The sequence below is a fragment of the Pseudorca crassidens genome, chromosome 15, assembly GCF_039906515.1.
Source record: "Pseudorca crassidens isolate mPseCra1 chromosome 15, mPseCra1.hap1, whole genome shotgun sequence".
In the NCBI taxonomy this organism is placed as follows: Eukaryota; Metazoa; Chordata; class Mammalia; order Artiodactyla; family Delphinidae; genus Pseudorca; species Pseudorca crassidens.
In genome coordinates this window covers 16,399,767-16,419,275 of record NC_090310.1, presented here as the reverse complement: position 1 = coordinate 16,419,275, position 19,509 = coordinate 16,399,767, and the positions used below count along the sequence as shown (strand labels likewise).

The 19,509-nt window shown below is 46.4% G+C and overlaps 1 protein-coding gene across 2 annotated transcripts; it reads right to left on the bottom strand.

Moving 5' to 3' along the window:
- Nucleotides 1-7,594: 7,594 nt before the first annotated feature.
- On the bottom strand, nt 7,595-19,020 carry CLN3 (CLN3 lysosomal/endosomal transmembrane protein, battenin). 2 transcript variants are annotated; one of them, XM_067706234.1, is made up of 16 exons: nt 18,745-19,020; nt 18,440-18,556; nt 18,243-18,345; nt 15,742-15,838; nt 14,559-14,630; nt 14,070-14,149; nt 13,847-13,932; nt 13,147-13,219; nt 12,918-13,061; nt 11,983-12,095; nt 11,065-11,111; nt 10,915-10,983; nt 10,765-10,820; nt 10,533-10,626; nt 8,079-8,219; nt 7,595-7,972 (listed from the first exon to the last, which is right to left on the bottom strand). In XM_067706234.1, exons 2-16 carry the CDS (start codon nt 18,477-18,479, stop codon nt 7,853-7,855), a joined length of 1,335 nt encoding a protein of 444 aa, XP_067562335.1. In that variant the 5' UTR covers nt 18,480-18,556; nt 18,745-19,020; the 3' UTR covers nt 7,595-7,852. The 2 variants fall into 2 exon arrangements, with proteins under 2 accessions (XP_067562335.1, XP_067562336.1); XM_067706235.1 differs by having other exon boundaries at nt 18,243-18,321; nt 18,745-19,018.
- Nucleotides 19,021-19,509: the final 489 nt, after the last annotated feature.

Here is a 19,509-nt window from a genome sequence, read left to right as displayed (position 1 = left end):
TAAATAGGTATTCTTTTTCAGATTCCTTTCCACTATAGGTTATTACAAGACATTGAATATAGTCCCCTGTGCTATACACTAGGTCCTTGTTGATTATCTATTTTATACACAGTAGTGTGTATCTATTAACTCCAAATTCCAAATTTATCCCTCTTCCCTGCTCATTCTTTTTAATGGCAGACTATCATATCATTATATATCATGAAATATAAAATGTGTTCCTATTGATGAATACCTCTTTTAAATCTTCACAACAACCCTGTAAGGCGGGTATTATTGTCCCAACCCTTTTTTTTTTTTTTTTTTGCCATATGTCACAGCTTGTGGGATCTTAGTTCCCTGACCAGGGATGGAACCCAGGCCCCCTGCAGTGGAAGCATGGAGCCTTAACCACTGGACTGCCAGGGAATTCCTTGGCCCTCCTAAGAGGCCAAGTGACTTGCGCAGGATCACACTGCTAGCCTGTATTTTAACCCAAATATTATTTCACAGCCATCTGAATTATTGGGAGATTTGCTGCTTTAGAGCTAGACGCTAACAATGTTTGAGTTGCCACAACTTGGTCTTATGAAGAAGATGGATGGGAGTGAGGACAGCAAAGTAAAAAAAACCCCGAGGATGTCTTCCTTTCTGAGTATAACTAGGTTCTGTAACTGGAGCCAAGCAGAACGTGGGTGTTTTTAACGGATGAATTTTGTTAATGCCTAGATTTTAATGAGGTCCTTAATGGTTCCAGAGCAAGAAGCACACCCTGGAGGAAGTTTTGATCAGTCTGGCATCTCCGGTTCATTGTGGGCGTCACATGGACCTAAGCAAATTGCTTCTCTCCAGTGCCTGTAATAATGTAACCAGCAAGCAGAAAGGTGATAATCATTACTGGCAATTGAATAGCAATTTCAAATGCATAAAGGCATGTCAAACTCATAACAAACTTGTAGGTAGGCAGGAAAAGCAGCTATTACTAACCTCATTTTACAAATGAGAAAACTAAAACTCTGAAAGAGCAGGAAATGGTTAAGCTAGTGACAGAGTGAGGTCCTCTGATTTAGAAGCCACAGAAGACTCTTCTGAATGTATAATTTTATTTTCTAATACTGACCACAGTGGAATAAATCATAATTTGGAAGGTGAGTGGACTGAGAGGAGGCAGAGAACAGAGCACGGGGAAGGGAAGGAGGTGGTGTTGACTCCTCGTTGGGACTAAATCCTGGGTACCATGCTCTCTTACTCAACTCCAGCCACTGAGGCCTCAGCTCGGGCAGACCCAATGCCCCACTTTTAAAACAAATATCTTGAAACATTTTATGAAATTAATAGATAATATAAACTTCTGACACACACTATTTTATTTTACTTTGTGTGTGTTTTATTTTCCCAAATAGCCACCAAGCTCCTTGAAGACAAGGATAGTATCTTGTATGTCTTAGTAGCCCCTTCAGTGCATTTCCCATAGTATGTGTTCAATAATGTGTTCTTTTCATTATTATTATTGAAAGACAATAATAATAATAAATATTGAAGACATATACAGCTGAGTGCACCAACTGTTTTGACTTCTACCGTAATCTATTAGTTTTGCCTTTTCTTGAGTTTCATGTAAAAAGTAGAATTATAAGGTATGCCCTCTTTAGTGTTTGGCTACTTTCAGAAGCCTATAAGATTCATCCATGTTGTTACATGAACTGAAAGTTCCTTCTTTTTTGATTGCTGAATAGTCTTCAATTGCATGGCTATGTCACAATGTATTAATTCTCCTGTTGATCTGGGCTCTTTCCAGTCTTGGGCTATTGTGAATAAAGCTTTTATCAACATCTTGATACAAGTCTTTTTGTGGACATAAATACTTATCCTCTTGGGTGGGATAGCTGAGTCATTGAGTAAGTGTATATTGAGCTTCAGTAAATACTGCTGTGCTCTAAGTATATTTATAAAGGAAAAATAGGAAAAAAATTTTATTGAAAATATGCATTTAAATATGTAAATGTTGAGACATGATTTCCGTAGAAGATATAAAGAAATAGAGATTTGCACCTATTTGCAATGACATAGTTTGGATTTATGAAATGACGATTATCATATGAACAAACGTTGAATTTTTTTCTTCATATTTGATATTTTGAAATAAGTATGTGTATATATACTTAGCATTTTTATGTGTACTTAGAATCACAGTGAATGAGACACTGGGTGTTGCCTTTAGTGAGGGGATTTTCCAAATACAGCAAAAAGCTCTTGGTAAATGTTCAAACAAAATGAAGTACAGTCTTCCTTCAATGAACATGATAGTTGAAATCCTGGAAAATTTACATATATTAAAACCAAGCAAGATATACTTTGGGTTCACATGTAAAATGGAATTAGATGTCTGGGTTGCGGGGAGACAGTGAAAAGCCACTCAGGCGTAGGAAAATTACTCTTCACACAGGACCGTGTTGTGCATGGCAGGATGGCTAGGCCCTCACCCTCTGAAGGGTTCTGCTCCATTTACAGTGAGATTCAAAATCCCACAAACTTCCAGAATGACGATAGAGGGCAATACCACCCCATTGAGTACCACTGTTCAAGACCTGTTCTGTAAAAACAACCATCTGTGGCTTATTATATTTAACCTAATTAATTGATATTAAATGAAATTAAAAGTTCAGTTTCTCAGGCATACTAACCACATTTCAACTGCTTAAAAACCACACGTAGCAAAAAGTATCCACAGAGAAAAGCCCAGATCCAGATCGTTTCACTAGTTAATTCCTCAAATATTTAAAGAATTAACACCAGTTCTTCACAAACTCATCCCCAAAAATAGTACAGGGAACACTTCCCAACTCATTCTCTGAGGCCTGCATTGCCTGGGTATCAAAACCAGACAAAAATGACACGAGAAAAGAAAATTTCAGACCAATTTCTCTTACGAATAGAGGCATAAAAATCCTCAGCAAAATACTAGAAAATCTAATACATAGACCATGACCAAGTGGTATTTATCAGAAATGCAAAGTCAGCTTTACATATGAAAATGAATATTAATTCGCTAATACACCATATCAGTAGAATAAAGGACAAAAAACACACGATCATCTCAATAGATGAAAAAAAAAGCAGTTGACAATATTGAAAACCCCTTCATGATCAAAACACCTAACAAACTAGGAATAGAAGGGAACTTCCTCCATATGATAAAGGGCATCCACAAAAAATCCACAGCTAATATCATACTTAATGATGAAAGACTAAAAGCTTTTTCCCTAATATCAGGAACAAGACAAGAATGTCTACTTCTATTTGAATGTTGAAGAATGTTGCCACTTCTATTTAATGTTGTAATGGAGGCTCTAGTCAAGGCAATTAGGCCAGAAGGTGAAATAAAAAGCATCCAGATTAGAAAGGTTTGCAGAGGACATAATCTTGTATATAGAAAATCCTAAGGAATCTACAAAAACCTATTTGAACTAATAACAAGTTCAGCAGAGTTGGAGCATAAAAGATCAATAGACAGGGCTTACCTGGTGGCGCAGTGGTTGAGAGTCTGCCTGCCGATGCAGGGGACACGGGTTCGTGCCCTGGTCTGGGAGGATCCCGCATGCCGTGGAGCAGCTGGGCCCGTGGGCCATGGCCGCTGGGCCTGCGCGTCCGAAGCCTGTGCTCTGCAACGAAAGAGACCACAGCGGTGAGAGGCCCGCGTACAGCAAAAAAAAAAAAAGATCAATAGACAAAAATCAATTGTATTTAAAAAAAAATGAATTGTATTTCTAGACACTTGTAATGAAGAATCCAAAAAGGAAATTAGGAAAGTAATTCCATGTACAAAAGCAACAAAAAGAATAAAATACTTAGGTATAAATTTAACAAAAGAGGTGCAAATATATACGATGAAAACTACAAAGCATTGTTGAAAGAAAATAAAGATCTAAATAAGCAGAAAGACATCCTATGTTCATGGATCATAAATTAGTGCATTCACTGCTGTGGCCTATGTTCAAGCCCTAGATGGGGAACTAAGATCCCACAAGCTGAGTGGTGTAGCCAAAAAAAAAAAGTTTTGTTCTTTTTTTATTCCACATGTAAGTGAAATCATACAGTATTTGTCCTTATCTATCTGACTTATTTCACTTACTATAATGCCTTTAAGCTTCATCCATGTAGTTGCAAATGGTAGAATTTCCTCATTTTTAACGGCTGAATAATATTCCATTGTATATATACACACATATATATATATATATATATTCCACAACTTCTTCATCATTCATCCATCAATGGACACTTAGGTTGTTTCCATGTCTTGGCTATTGTAAATAATGCCGCTACGTACATAGGGGTGCAGATATCTTTTCAAATTAGTGTTTTTGTTTCCTTTGGATATATTTGCAGAAGTGGAATGTCTGCATCATATGGTAGTTCTTTTAATTTTTTGAGGATCTTCTATACTGTTTTCCATAGTGGCTGTGCAAATTTACAATCCTACCAACAGTGCCCAAGTGTTCCCTTTTCTGTACAACCATGCCAGCATTTGTTACCTCTGGTCTTTTTGATGATGGCTAATCTAAGAGGTGTGAGGTGACATCTCATTGTGGTTTTGATTTGCATTTCCCTAATGACTAGTTGGCCGTGCCACTCAGCTTGCGGGATATCAGTTCCCCGACCAGGGATTGAACCCAGGCATGGCAGTGAAAGCCCCGAATCCTAACCACTAGGCCACCAAGGAACTCCCATGAATAGTGCTGTTGAACATCTTTTCAAGTACCTGTTGGCCTGTTGGCCTTTCGTATTTCTTTGGAGAAACATCTATGCAGTTCCTTTGCCCATTTTTAAATTGGATTATTTCCTTTTTTTGCTATTGGATTGTATGATTTCTTTATATATTTTGGATATGAACCCAGCAATCTGTACTTTTTTATTTATTTATTTATTTTATTAGTTTATTTTTGGCTGCACTGGGTCTTCATTGCTGCACGTGGGCTTTCTCTAGTTGCAGTGAGTAGGGGCTACTCTTCATTGTGGTGCACGGCCTTCTCACTGCGGTTGCTTCTCTTCTTGCAGAGCACGGGCTCTAGGTGCGTGGGCTCAGTATTTGTGGCGTCCAGCCTCAGCAGTTGTGGCGCATGGGTTTAGTTGCTCCGCAGCATGTGGGATCTTCCTGGACCAGGGATCGAACCCATGTCCCCTGCATTGGCAGGCGGATTCTCAACCACTGCACCACCAGGGAAGTCCAGCAATCTGTGCTTTAACAAGCCCTCTGGTGCACACTAAAGTTTGAGAACCACTGGCATAAGGCAATGTAAAATGTAAAGGCAGGATTCAAACCATAGCATGATCTAAGCTAACATATACTGAGTGCTATGGTTTCCCAGGAGCTCATGTAATTTCCACAACCACCTTATGCTGTGTTGATACTATTGTTATTCCCATGTGACACGTCAAGAAATTAAGGTGCAGAGAGATGGAGAGACTTGCCTAAGAGCATAGAGCTACTGAATAGCAGAGTTGGGACCCCAAAACCAGGTTTCTCCACTGCCAAAGCCCCTGCTATCAAGCACTGTGTCAGCACTTCCCCTGAGTGTGGGCCACAAGCATTACTGGTAGAGGTGAGGTGGCCTCAGGCGGTAGTACCTGAATGTTCATTTTACCCTCCAACAGCTATGTATTTTTTAAAAATATTTATTTATTTGGCTGCGCCAGGTCTTAGTTGTGGCCTGCAGGATCTAGTTCCCTGATCAGGGATCTAGCCCGGACCCCCTGCGTTGGGAGCTCAGAGTGTTAACCACTGGACCACCAGGGAAGTCCTATGTATTTATTTTATTGTGTCATAGAAAAAATATATATAACTAGCATTCCAAACTCATGATTTCAATAGTAACATCGTTTCCCTTTAAAATGAGTGAATTTTATTAAAAATTAGTTGCGTTAATGAAAAGTATTTATTTGGCCATGCTGTGAGGCTTGTGAGAACTTAGTTCCCTGACCAGGGATTAAACCCAGGCCCTCAGCAGTGAGAGTGCTAAGTCCTAACCACTGGACCACCAGGAAATTCCCTTTAATGAAAAAAAAATTTTTTTTTAGCTGCACCACATGGGATCTTAATTCCCCGACGGAACCTGTGCCCCCTGCCGTGGAAGCACAGAGTCCTAACCACTGGACCGCCAAGGGAATTCCCAAAAAATCTTAATAAGTGTACTGTTATGCACAGATATCACAAATATGGTAGAGACGGTTAACAGTGAAGTATGGGAAATACTGCTAAGCCAACCTCAGTTACTTTAAAAATATATAACAATTTGTGTATTTTGCTGTATATAAATAGTACCTTATTTTTTAAATTAATTAATTAATTTATTTTTGGCTGTGTTGGGTCTTCGTTGCTGCATGCGGGCTTTCTCTAGTTGTGGAGAGCAGGGGCTACTCTTCGCTGCAGTGCGTGGGCTTCTCATTGCTGTGGCTTCTCTTGTTGCAGAGCACAGGCTCTAGGCACCTGGGCTTCAGTAGTTGTGGCACGTGGGCTCAGTAGTTGTGGCTCACGGGCACTAGAGCGCAGGCTCAGTAGTTGTGGCGCACGGGTGTAGTTGCTCTGCGGCACGTGGGATCTTTCTGGATCAGGGCTCGAACCCGTGTCCCCTGCATTGGCAGGTGGACTCTTAACCACTGTGCCACCAGGGAAGTCCCTCTACAAGTCCTTTTTTAAGGTACTGTTGGGACTTCCCACATGCCATGGAGCAGCTAAGCCTGTGCGCCACAACTACTGAAGCCCGCACGCCCTAGAGCCCACGAGCCGCAACTACTGCTGAGCCCGTGTGCTGCAACTACTGAAGCCCGAGCGCCTACAGCCCATGCTCCGCAACAAGAGAAGCCACAATGAGAAGCCCTCGCACCACAACGAAGAGTAGCCCCCGCTCGCCACAATTAGAGAAAGCCTGCGCGTGCAGCAACGAAGACCCAACGCAGCCAAAAATAAATAAATTTTTTAAAAAAGGGACTTGTAAAATAGACTGGATTCTAGGTAAAAATGTGCATGCTGAAGCATTTAGAGGGAGGTGTATTGCAGTCAACCTCCTACTTTGAAATGCATCACAAAAATAAGTTGAACTGGGCTTCCCTGGTGGCACACTGGTTGGGAGTCTGCCTGCCGATGCACGGGACACGGGTTCGTGCCCCCGTCTGGGAGGATCCCACGTGCCGTGGAGCGGCTGGGCCCGTGAGCCATGGCGGCTGAGCCTGCACGTCCAGAGCCTGTGTTCCGCAGCGGAAGAGGCCACAGCAGTGAGAGGCCCGCGTACCGCCAAAAAAAAAAAAAAAAAGTTGAACAAAACATTCATTGTAGAACCCAGGTGGTACCTACATCAATAATCATCGTGTAAGTTCTTTCAACTTCTCTGTAAGTTTGGAAACTTACGTGTTGGGGAAAAAATGCATACAGATTGTCCCACACAGTGAATGAATGAGTAAAGGAATAAAGGAATTAACAAATAAGCAAAGCCTCAAAGACTAGACAATTTGCTGAAAGACTTTCTTTACACGCTCCTGTATATATTCCAAAGTGAGCTTCCTGCTTTCATAATAGAAGAAAATGTTTTTTCAGAGAGAAAAATGGCACAAGAGTCAATTGATAAAATAGGCATTTATTCTGAAGGCATAATGCAAAGAAATTCCCCGAAAGCAGCTTGGGAGTGGAAGAAAACCGCTGCCCCTCCAGCAAAGGGGAACAGGACCTCAGCACTTTTCTACATCCCAGCCGTGCAGGGATGGCTGGGGGCAGAGCTCACGGGTGGGCTCTGGGCCGTGGGCCTGGGGTCGGTCCGACCTGCCCGCCTGTCAGTGTGGGCCCAGGTCACTGTGTCCTATGCTCCAAGGAGTCAGAGCGTCAGGAGAGCTGGCAGAGGAAGTCGTGCAGAGGCAGGGCCAGGAGCCCTGACAGCGAGATCCCCAAGGTGTCCGAGATACAGGTGGTTGCCATGGCAAACTCCCGGTGCTCACTGCTGGTCTGGGGAGGGTGGGGAGCAGGGGTGAGGCTTCAGTCCTAGCTACCTCTGCCTGGCACTTTCCCAGAGAGGCCACCCACCCACAGCCCTCGACCGACTGGTGCTGACCTCCAGGGCAATGTTGTGAAAGGTGTTCACATAGGCCGCGCCCCCCAGGAGTCCCTCATACAGAATGATCAGGAAGACGAGGTAGATGCTCGGCAGGAAGCTCAGCCACACGTCCGCCAGCAGGAAGGCCAGGTTGAGGCACTGTGGGTGCAGGTGGAGGGGAGGGCTGAGCCTGGGACCAGAGGTGGGCAGGAAGGGAGGTGACATCCCGTCCAGCGGGCCCCGGTTCTGAGAGATGCTGATGAGGATGAGGGCTGACAGGCCTGGATCAAATCCCAACACCCAGCTGGCCTACCAGATCCTGGGATCTGGGGTAGGCCTTCTCCCTACTGCATCCCAGCATCCTAGACCTTGGGGGTCTCCTCCCCTCCTCCCTTTGCCCGTGTCACTCCTTCTGCCTGTGATGCTATCCCACCTTCCCCCACTTGGGCGCCCCTCGTCACCACCGTTCACAGCTCAGCTTGGATCAGGGTCACTCTCACTCCTATGATCTCATTCCTCCTCCCAGAGTCTTCCTGAGTGGCGAGGTTCCCCTCTATTTTATCAAACTGAGGCTATGGTGAGACCAGAGGTTCTCAACTAGGCGTGACTTTGCTGCCTAGGGGACATTTGGCGACATCTGGAGATGTTCCTGGTTGTTACAACCGGGAAGGGAGGGTGTTACGGGCATGCAGTGGGCAGAGGCCAGGGACGCTGCTCAACATCCCACAGCTCACAGGACAGCGTCACAGCAAAGAAGGATCCAGCCCGGAATGCAATGACACCAAGGTTGAGAAACCGTGGCTTAGATGTCCCCACGCCTTCTAAGAAGGCTCGCTGACCCCACCCAAGGGTGTAGGTCCCTTTCTCTGGGCCCCAGTCCTTCAGGGGATCCCACTGTCCCGGTCCTCAGTGCACAGGGTTGCCTCCCCAGTGTGTAGGCCACCCCAGTGGTTCACATGCTTAATGTACACACAGATCACTTGCGGATCTTGTTACCTACACAGGCCTTGCCCTCAGAGGTTCTAATTCAGGAAGAGTGAGGTGGGCTCAGAGATCTGCATTTAAAAGAACACACCCTGGTAATACTAATATGACCCTAGAAACACTGCAGATGCTTTCATCTGGAGCATTAGGCCAGACACTTTCTGTAATGGAATTAAATGATTATAAGCTGCTAATTCTATGAAGCAACCTTGGTTAAAATTATAGCTAAAATCATAAGCCACACATTTCAGTGGCATCTAATGTAGAACCCTGAGTTAAGAATTGTTGATACAGGGACTTCCCTGGCGGTCTAGTGGTTAAGACTCCGTGCTTCCACTGCAGGGGGCATGGGTTCGATCCCTGGTCGGGGGACTAAGAACCCAAATGCCGTGTGGTGCGGTCAAAAAAAAAAAAGAATTGTTGATACAATCTGGGACTTGGCGGGTACAAAGCCCTGGGGTGGCAGTCCTGCTCAGGCAAATAAGGAAGGAAGTTAGAGGATATCTGCCTGCTGTTGACATAACATTAAAGTGTCATCTACCATAATTCTCTATATTGTTATCACAGAATTGAATTATTGAAAAGGGCAAAAAACTTTCCTGTAAGAGTTGAAGCTTTATTTTAAAGGCGATTTTTTATATGCCCGTCTGGTCCCAAGATTATGGCCCAGAGGGATATAAGAGTCACCGAGAATAATTTGGAGGTTGCCAATGACTTGTTTTAAAGTGTTTTCAAGTCTGACCACCGAGAACTCTGACATTTGGAAACAAGTAAGAAGACGTGAATGTTTAAAATCATGTTCTCTTTCCAAAAAAAAAAAAAAAAAAGAGTTGAAGTTTTTTTAATAGTTACCTTCAGTGGCCGTAGACATGTGACAATGAAACATGAATGCTGGTTAAGTAAAACTCCTTTTGTTAGACTGTTGTAGGTATTTTCGTTCATTTAAAGCTTAATCACTTACATGACCTTTGCCATGAATTTGCTCACCAGCCTTGAGATAAATAACCTGTTGACTCCAATGTCACTGATTCTATTGTAATTAACCATCCAGAATAAAAGAACTGAACATTTTCTTATCGTTGGAAACATTATTTGAAAGCCTGCCTCTCTGCATGAGGCTTGGGCAAATAATCATTAAATAAGTGCTTCTAGCTGATTAAGACACAATACAGATTCTTGTTCTTTCATTCTTCGCATTTCTATTTCTTACAACCATGCCTGATTGATACATGAGGAAACTGAGGCTCAGATGAGTTCCGGGACCTGCCCTAAATCACACAGCTACCGAGTACAGAAGCTGGGATCTGCATCCAGGTTTGCCTGGCTCCTGAGGCCACTCATTTTACACAGATCCCTGCTGGCCTCTGTTCCCCGTGCTTAGAACATGACGGTATGCAATCAATAACCCCTGCTGAGGGAGGGAAGCATCGGGGCCTAGGGAAGCTGGGAGCCAAGGCAGGTGAAGAGCGAGGGCCAGGGGCTCAGTACCTGTAGCAAGGCCAGGGCCCATGTGTGGCGGATGTGACAGCAGCGGAGAGAAGAGCGGGAGGCAAAGACGCCGGCCTGGTACAGCATCTGGTACCTTCAAGGGGGCGGCGAGTAAGAGGAAGCCCCTCTGGTGCCTACTCGGCAGGGCAGCCCCTCCCAACCCCAGTGCTTACCATCAAAGGCCCGCCCCCCAGCCCACTGCCGTGCTGCCACCCACCCTCAGTCTTCTCACCAGCGGTATTGCTGAGCGTGACTCAGGAACGTGTTCCGGAAGAAGAGGAGTTCAAACTGCAGCAAGGACCAGATGGGGGAGATGGACGGGGATGTGTGGGTCCCCACCCTCATCACTATTTCCACACCCCTCCCGGCAGCCCTCACTCACAAGTCCCTGGTTGATGAAATACTCAGCAAAGTAAACCAGCACCAAGGGGACGATGTAGCGCAGCAGGCCCTGGAAGGGTCAGGAGACATAAGCGGGAGGCTGGGAGATGAACACTGGCCGCAGGGGACACGCCAGAGCCACCGTCCGTACCTTAAACACGGTCCACCCTTCCTGAAGGGACAGGTGTGAGCTGGAGCCTGCAGGGGGGCAGGGAGAGTAGGGCAGGTGAGGTCGGCACACTGACTCAGAAAAGGGGTGCTGGTGTGCAAGAATCAGCCAGCCAACACAGGAGTGTGAAAGCACATACGCCACTGGACTGTACAATTAAAAATGGTTAAATTGGTAAACTTCATGGTATGGATACTTTACCATGATTAAAAAAAAAAGTAACTAGATGAGACTTCTTCATGGTTCTTGTACAGCCTGATGGCGGTACACCCCTACCCAGCCACAGTGGGCCCTTCTTTCTGGTTTTGAACACCCAAGCTCATTCCCACCACAGGGCCTTAGCACTTGCTCTTCCCTCTACCTGAAACCTGTTCACCTGGATGTGCACAGGGCTGACTCCTTGTCATTCATATTTCAGCCCAATGAGATGTCCTCAAAAAGGCCTTCACTGACCACCTTCTCTAAATAGAACCCCTTTCTTCCCCCCATCTGTCATTTCTTGCTTTTTTTTTTTTTTTTTTGGCCACACTGCACGGCATGTGGGATCTTAGTTCCCCAACCAGGGATCAAACCCGTGCCCCCTGCAGTGGAAGCTCAGAGTCCTAACCACTGGACCACCAGGCAAGTCCCCCCATCTGTCATTTCTAAGCACATCACTCTGTTATGTTCTTCTAGTACTTATCAACGTGTGAAAACAACGTGCTTCAGATTCTGTTATTTGTTTATGAATGGTATAACACATAGTCAGTACTCAGTGAGTATTTCCTGAGTAGATGAATGTGATCGGCTCTCACCATAACCAGCACGCCTATCCACTCCCTCTTCTGACTGCCCACAGTAGAGAGGAAAAGGCTGAAACTCAGAGAAAGTGACCGCTCTGACGGTCACTGTGTCTCCTACCTGGCTTCCACTCTGGGGCCTCGCTGTTTATCAGGGGCTGCCGGGCTGCCGTGTCTGCCTCCCCTTCCCCTCCAGGGTCCTGGGGCCCAGGAGACGTGAGCAACAAGAAATAGCTGGAAGTGGGAAGAATGAAAAGAAGATTGAAGAGCCTCTGTCAGGCTGGAAAGGCCACTTCTTCCCAGGGCAGCCCCCCTCATTCCTCCTCTCCGCCAAGGCCCTCCATCCTTGGCCAGAGAACTCCAACTGCGCAAAAATGCTTCTTTCTCTGGAACTGAAATGTATCTCCTTGTTGTTTCTAATCCATGGGCCCTCGTTTTGATTCCTGGCTCACGCCAAGCGTGTCAGCCCTGTTTTCTTGTTGTTGTTTTTCTAATAATCGCTCTAGCTACCATTTATCATGTGTTCATTTTGTGCTAGGCCAGAAGTTTCCAAAGTTTGGTCACTTATGTTTTGCCTTCATGACATTTGCCATATCCACATTCCCTCTGTGTATAATATTTTTTATTTAATATTTCCCTTTCAATTGATTCACTTTTTCTACACGGCCTTATCCTAAGCGATAATCTGTGAAATCACAGGTTTGGTCGACCAATTGAAACTTTTCCTAATTCACATGAAAATACACACAAAATGAACAGAGTCTATCCTTGCCCCCTCATTGTAGGAACCACACTGTAATGAATGCTTCACGCATGTCACCGCACGGGGAAGCAAGGAAAGCCACCATCATTTGAAATATGGGAAAACTGAGGGTCAGAGACGTAAAGTAACTCGTCCCATACAACACAGTTAACAAGTGGCAGCCCAGAACTCAGACTCGGGCCTATTGGAGTCCAGAACCCACATCCCCCCACATGGCTGTAGGGATCTGAAGATTGGGATCGTGCAAGTTCTCTCTCCTCGAATCCCTCTTCCTCCCAGCCCAGGCCGCTTACCTGGCCAGCAGCAGTGCGGGTATACCCAGCATGGACAGCAGGGTGTGCTGGGGAGAGAGGCCAGCCTGGGTGAGGCCCAGGTAGGACAGTGCCCCCAGCAGCCCTGCTCCGCCAGTACCTGAGGACCACCAGGAGATCACAGCCCTGAGAAGGAGAACACAGTAGCACTAAGAAGGACCAAAGCCAGCAGTGGGAACCCCTCCCCTCACTCCCTGCTCTGCCTGCTTACCTGGGGTAGAAGGCGGTGAGTGAGAGGAAGGTGACCTCCCCCAGACCTGAAGAGATGCTAGCCAAGACCACACCTGGAGAAGGACAAGCATGGCCATACCTACCTAGCCTTTCCCCAATAGCCTCAATTCCCTAAGGGGTGTGGCCACAGCCTCCTCTGCATCTGCACAGAGGGGCTAAAAACAGATCCCTTGGATAGGCTGGGCTCCAGATCTGAAGTAGAACCAACCCCTTCCTCTGCATGTCCTCTCATAGGGAATGGTACCTCCATCCGCCCAATTATCAAATCAGGAGTAAGAATTCATTCTTTTTTTTGGCCGCACTGCAAGGCTTGCGGGATCTTAGTTCCTCGACCAGAGGTTGACCCCAGGCCATGGCAGTGAAAGCAGCGAGTTCTAACCACTGGACCGCCGGGGAATTCCCAAGAACTCATCCTTGATGCCTCCTCCACCTCCATCACAGACGCCTGGTGACTACTCATCTTGATCTCCATCTAATCCGTCCATTTCCTCCCATCTTCCCCACCGCCTACCCCTCCAAATCGACCTCATCTCCCGTTCCCTATTGTGACAGTCTTAGCATGCTTCTCGGGGGTTACAAAAATAATCCTTCTCCTCTGGGAAGCTGAGGAGATTACCCCCACCAATGCTCTGTTGTAGTTCCTTTGAACCCCCCCACCTGACACAAAACCTCACACTCACCACACAGGCTGATTCCCACCGAATGAGAAAAGGCAACCAGGATGAAGCTTCCAGCAGCACAAACCCCACTGGTGAGCACCCGGGGGCTGAAGGGAGATATGGGCCGGGGGGGATGGTCAGCTGCCATTCTCAGCTCCCCAGCCCTCTCGCCACCTCCTCTGCCCTCCCAGCCTCCCCACTGTCAGATCCCACCTGCCTTTCCTCCCGCCACCTCCACCCAGACCTGTAGGGCAGCAGATGAAGGCCAAGAGGAGCCAGCAATTTGATGACGAGGGTGGGAAGGATGTCTGCCAGGAGCACCGCCTGGGACAGGAGAACAGAGTGAGACCCCAGACTTTCCCAGGGACAACCCTCCCAACCAAGTGGCCAAGGAAAGATAGAAACCAGCCCATTAGACTGCTACAAACACAGGCTCTGAAGTCACACAGATCTGAGTTCCAGTCCCAGGTCTGCCTCTCCTTAGCTGTGGGTCAAGGTATTCACATTCTCTGAGCTTCAGTCTCCTTATTCGGAAAACGGGGATGATTACAGAGCCTAACTCAGTACTGTTGTATGGATTCAATAAGCTAATATACGCTGCACACAGAAAGGGCTCAGTAAATGGCCGTCTTAATTAGTGGAGTCATGATAGTACCAGCTGGGTGCTGAGGGGGTGTGGGTGGGGTCTACAGACCCAGAGTAAGGGTAAAGGGAGGACCAGATGGGTACTCACAGCTGTGGAGACAGAATTGCAGTCAAATCGAGATGAGCTATTATGGGAGGTGGGTGTTGGGTCTGGGTCCACCTGATGGGAGACAAGAAAGTCTTTCACCCAGGGAGGCAGGAGGGCAGACAAACAGGGCCGGGCTCCATTCCCAGCTCTGCTCTAACTTGAAGGATGGCCTTGGGTTAGCACTGGCTTCTTAAGACCTCAGTTCCTCTATGTGCACAAGGGGGAAGGGGAGGTTTCCATAGAAGTCTCAAACTAATGGTCCACACACCAAAGATGGCCTTGTAAGTGACTTTATTTGGGTAACACACTCGGGAACTTTCATTTAAAAAATTTGGGTTTCCAGAAAAATCTATTCTTGGACCAAATTCCCTGTTGGACCTGCAAGGTGGTAGCTGTTCCCCTTGGGCCTGCATCCTCCAGCTCATCATAGACAAGAGGTTCTCAATCAGAGATGATTATACCCTTCAGGGAACATTTGGCAATGTCTGGAGACATTCTTGGTTGTCACAACTGGAGGCTGAGGGATATGCTATTGTCATCCAGTGGGCAGAGGCCAGAGATGCTGCTAAACATCCTACAATGCACAGGAAAGTCACACAACAAAGAATTATCCAGCCCAAAACATCAACAGTGCTGGAGTTAAAAAACCATGCCTCAGGGCTTCCCTGGTGGCGCAGTGGTTAAGAGTCCTCCTGCCAGTGCAGGGGACACGGGTTCGAGCCCTGGTCCGGGAGGATCCCACATCCCACGGAGCAGCTGAGCCCGTGCGCCACAACTACTGAGTCTGTGCCCTGGAGCCTTCAAGCCACAGCTGCTGAAGCCCGCGCACCTAGAGCCTGTGCTCCGCAACAACAGAAGCCGCTGCAATGAGAAGCCCGTGCACAGCAACGAGGACCCAACGCAGCCATAAATTAATTAATTAATTAATTAAAAAAAGAAACAAAAAACCATGCCTTAGACTATAGTCCCACCCAGCCAACGTTTGAGTTTGCAATTGCTTTACAAGAACAAATTGATTCTTAAAGACGCTTCCTGTTCTCAGGTCTGGGAACTTTAGCCATCTCGCCCCACCCCTTAGCCACCTCATTCCATGAACTTTTCAAGTGGGTTTCTGCCCAAGGGTGAGTCCCTCATCTTCCCATAGGGACTAAACATGGTGGTGGTGGTAGAGAGGGTCACTTACATGGCTCTGGTTCCCAGGTGCTCTCTGGTGACTGAGGATGTCGTGGGCAGCACTGAGCATCACCACGTAAGAGAAGTTGTTGCAGAGGCCCAGGAGCCTGGAGTGAGCAGGACAGATCCCCCCACCCCCCAGTTTTATTGAGATATAATTGACATAGAAGAACAGACATATAATTATATACAATCTATCCACAGTCCTAGCACCAAACCTCCCCCTTTCCTGTGCCTTCTTTTTTCTCTGTCGCCAGACCCCATCCCCATTTAGTGAGAAGGTTAGAAATACAGGCTTTGGGACAACAAACTTAGGTTCATATCTAATCTCCGAGACCTCTCCCAGGAAGAGAAGGAAGTTATCCTTGATGACTCTCTCCTCCAAGCTCCCACCATGATTCAGTTCCCGGGGCATTTCTCATCCACTGATCCACTGTCTCTGACTGTGGTATGGTAGAAAGATGCTGGGGGCTTGAAATCCAAAGGACTATGTTCAGGTCCCAAGCCCGCCACTTCCTACTCGAGTGGCCTCAGTCTACTCATGTGTACAATGAGGATTCAAACTTCTCTCCTGACTATCTCACAGAGTGCTGTAGACATCAAAACAAGATAATACCCTACATGGTCTATGAAGGACCTGGTTCACTTATTCTCATCTCCCAGAGCTGCCATCAGTGATGGGAAGGGAACAGGACCCAGCCCCAGGGTATCATGTGTCCTTTTCACAAGCCTCTGAAGTGGTACTGCTGCTCTTCCCATATTACTGCTGGGAAACTGAGGCTCAGAGAGAGAGCCTCACTTCCAACCCAATCTGTTACCCAAGTCCTGTGTTTAGGTTTAGGTTAGCGCTAGAAGTATTTCCCAAAGCTCAGTATTCGAATTATTTTAGGAGGTAGATGGATGACTTTTAAAAGGTAGTGATGCATTTATTTAAATGTGCATTAGGAAAATACTGGCTTTCCGTCCAGAGTAGTGATTTACAGTTTTCTTTTAAAAATTACATGTATTTACAAATTTAAAGGCTGAGTTGGATCTCCAAAATATACAAGCAGCTCATACAGCTCAATATCAAATAAACAAACAACCCAGTCGAAAAATGGGCAGAAGACCTAAATAGACATTTCTCCAAAGAAGACATACAGATGGCCCAAACACATGAAACAATGCTCAACATCACTAATTATTAGAGAAATGCAAATCAAAACTACAGTGAGGTATAACCTCACACCGGTCAGAATGGCCGTCATCAAAAAATCTACCAACAGTAAATGCTGGAGAGGGTGTGGAGAAAAGGGAACCCTCATACCCTGTTGGTGGGAGTGTAAATTGATACAGCCACTATGTAAAACAGTATGGAGGTTCCTTAGAAAACTAAAAATGGAACTACCATATGACCCAGCAATTCCTCTACTGGGCATACACCCAGAAAAGACCATAATTCAAAAAAACACATGCACCCCAATGTTCATAGCAGCACTATTTACAATAGCCAGGACATGGAAGCTACCTAAATGTCCATCAATGGAGGAATGGATAAAGAAAATGTGGTACATAATTACAATGGAATATTACTCAGCCATAAAAAGGAACGAAATTGGGTCATCTGTAGAGATGTGGATAGACCTAGAAAGTGTCATACAGAGTGAAGTTAAGTCAGAAAGAGAAAAGCAAGTATCATATAATAACGCATGTATATGGGATCTAGAAAAATGGTATAGGTGATCTCATTTGCAAAGCAGAAATGGAGACATAGACGTAGAGAACAGATGTATGGATACCAAGGGGGAAAGGGGTGGGGAGGCAGGAACTGGGAGACTGGGATTGACACATATACATTATTGATACTATGTACAAATGGACAACAGATGGGAACATACTGTATAGCACAGGGAACTCTACCTAATGCACTGTGGTAACCTAAATAGGAGGGAAGTCCAAAAGGGAGGGGATATCTGTATGTGTATGTCTGATTCATTTTGTTGTGCAGTGGAGGCTAACACCACATAGTAAAGCAACCATACTCCAATAAAAATTAATAAAATAAAATAAAATCCTCAAACATGGCAAGGCGCCTGCTATCAGCCCATTTTACAGCGGAGGAAACGAAAATTCAGAGAAACTAAAATCAAGAAGATAACCGATGACATTGAGATTTGTCTAGAAATTAAATGATTTGTTACCGATATTCATCTCAGAAACGGTCACACAGAAAATTTCAGAGACACGAATTCTGAATTTGAATAGATATTATTTTCATGAAAAAATAAAATAAAGGCTGAGTTGGTTGGAGTAAAAACATGAAGAAAAGATCCCTGCAGGTCATATGAGAAGCTGGCCCAAAGGGGAAGGTGATAAGGGGATGAGAGAAATTTGGGAAATTTACACACGGCCTCAGGGCAAACCAAGCGGTTCAGTAAATATTTTGTGGATTCAGCTCCTTTTTGGAAGCTCAACTCTCTTTTCTCACCCCTCTTGTTGCTTCCCTCTTCCCACCCTATTCAGGCCACTCACCAGAAGCCCACCGCGTTCTTCCAATGGGTCCCCTGACGGTCCTGCGGCGGGGGCCTAAGTGCCGGATTGGCCTCCTCTCCTGGAAGGGGGAAAAGAAGAGGGCCTGACCCCCCCCCCCCTCAGGTGCACGATGGGCCAACGGGCGTTCTCCCGGGACCGAGGAAGTCAATCCCGTGAGGGTGGGCAGAAATACTCACCCTCCGAATCCGAAAGGCGCCGCCCCGCACAGCCTCCCATGGCATCAAGTTCAGGTCCCCCGAGGGGTCCAGAGTCAGCGAGAGTTCAGAGTTGGCTCCGATGAGGCGGATGAGGGTCTACGACAGGTGAGAGGGATCAACGTCCCATTGCCGGTCCCAGCTCCGGCTTCTCCGCTGCACTGGAGCCTCTAAGAGCCACGGCCCTAACCCCAGCCTCCATCTTGCGCCCTCGTACGCCCCACCACGCCCCACCCGTCGGACTCTGCCCCCGCCCCCTCTAAAGCAGGGGGCCCTGCAGCCTGTACCTTTAAGAGCACCTAAACATTCCGCACTCAGGAATGACGGATCACGTGACAGCACCTGTCGGTCCCTCATCACGTGCTTGAAGGTCCTCACCACTTCCGGGTCTTTTCTTGATCTTCTCTTTAGACCTACCCAGTTTCGGGGCGGGGGACTGAGAGAGGCTGGAAGAACCCTGGAACCACCGGTTTAAAACTGGGATAGGTAGGATCAGCAAGAAGAACCATGACGTTAGTTGGGGACGCCCAAGGCCGTGATCTACCGTACCAGCACTAATCATGGCTGCAAATGGCTTCAGCTCCTCTGCAACTGCCAGAAATAAATATGGCCACCTGCCTAGCCGGTACTGTTTCTGGCTGACAACAAAGGCAGCCAGCTTCAGGTCATTCTTATTTCTATCTGTTGTTGCCTTTAGATTGCTTTAGAAACTGCACATAAAGATAACACCCACCTAAAAAGATTTCATGAATTGTCTGTTGGCAGTATCCAAGGTGGTTAACAGAGCCCCTTTTTCAAATTATCTTAGAACAAAAGTAGTAGTTCAACCCTGGTTTTACAGATGAGAAAACAAAAAAGGAAATTTACTGATGAACATACAACGTTAGACCTAAAGGTGACCTTAGAGACTCGGCAATAAGAAATAGAGCACCAGGGCTTCCCTGGTGGCACAGTGGTTGGGAGTCCGCCTGCCGATGCAGGGGACGCGGGTTTGTGCGGTCCGGGAGGATCCCGCATGCCGCGGAGCGGCTGGGACCGTGGGCCATGGCCGC

Bases quoted from the DNA above. Each gene is read 5' to 3' on its own strand.
- CLN3 (XM_067706234.1), bottom strand. From the start codon at position 18,479: ATGGGAGGCTGTGCGGGGCGGCGCCTTTCGGATTCGGAGG. The intron at 14,631-15,741 runs GTAAGTGACCCT...GTCTCCCATCAG, and splicing joins CACCTGGGAACCAGAGCCAT to GTGGACCCAGACCCAACACC. The intron at 11,112-11,982 runs GTAGGAGACACA...GCCCCCCTGCAG, and splicing joins GGCCCCAGAGTGGAAGCCAG to GCTCCAGCTCACACCTGTCC.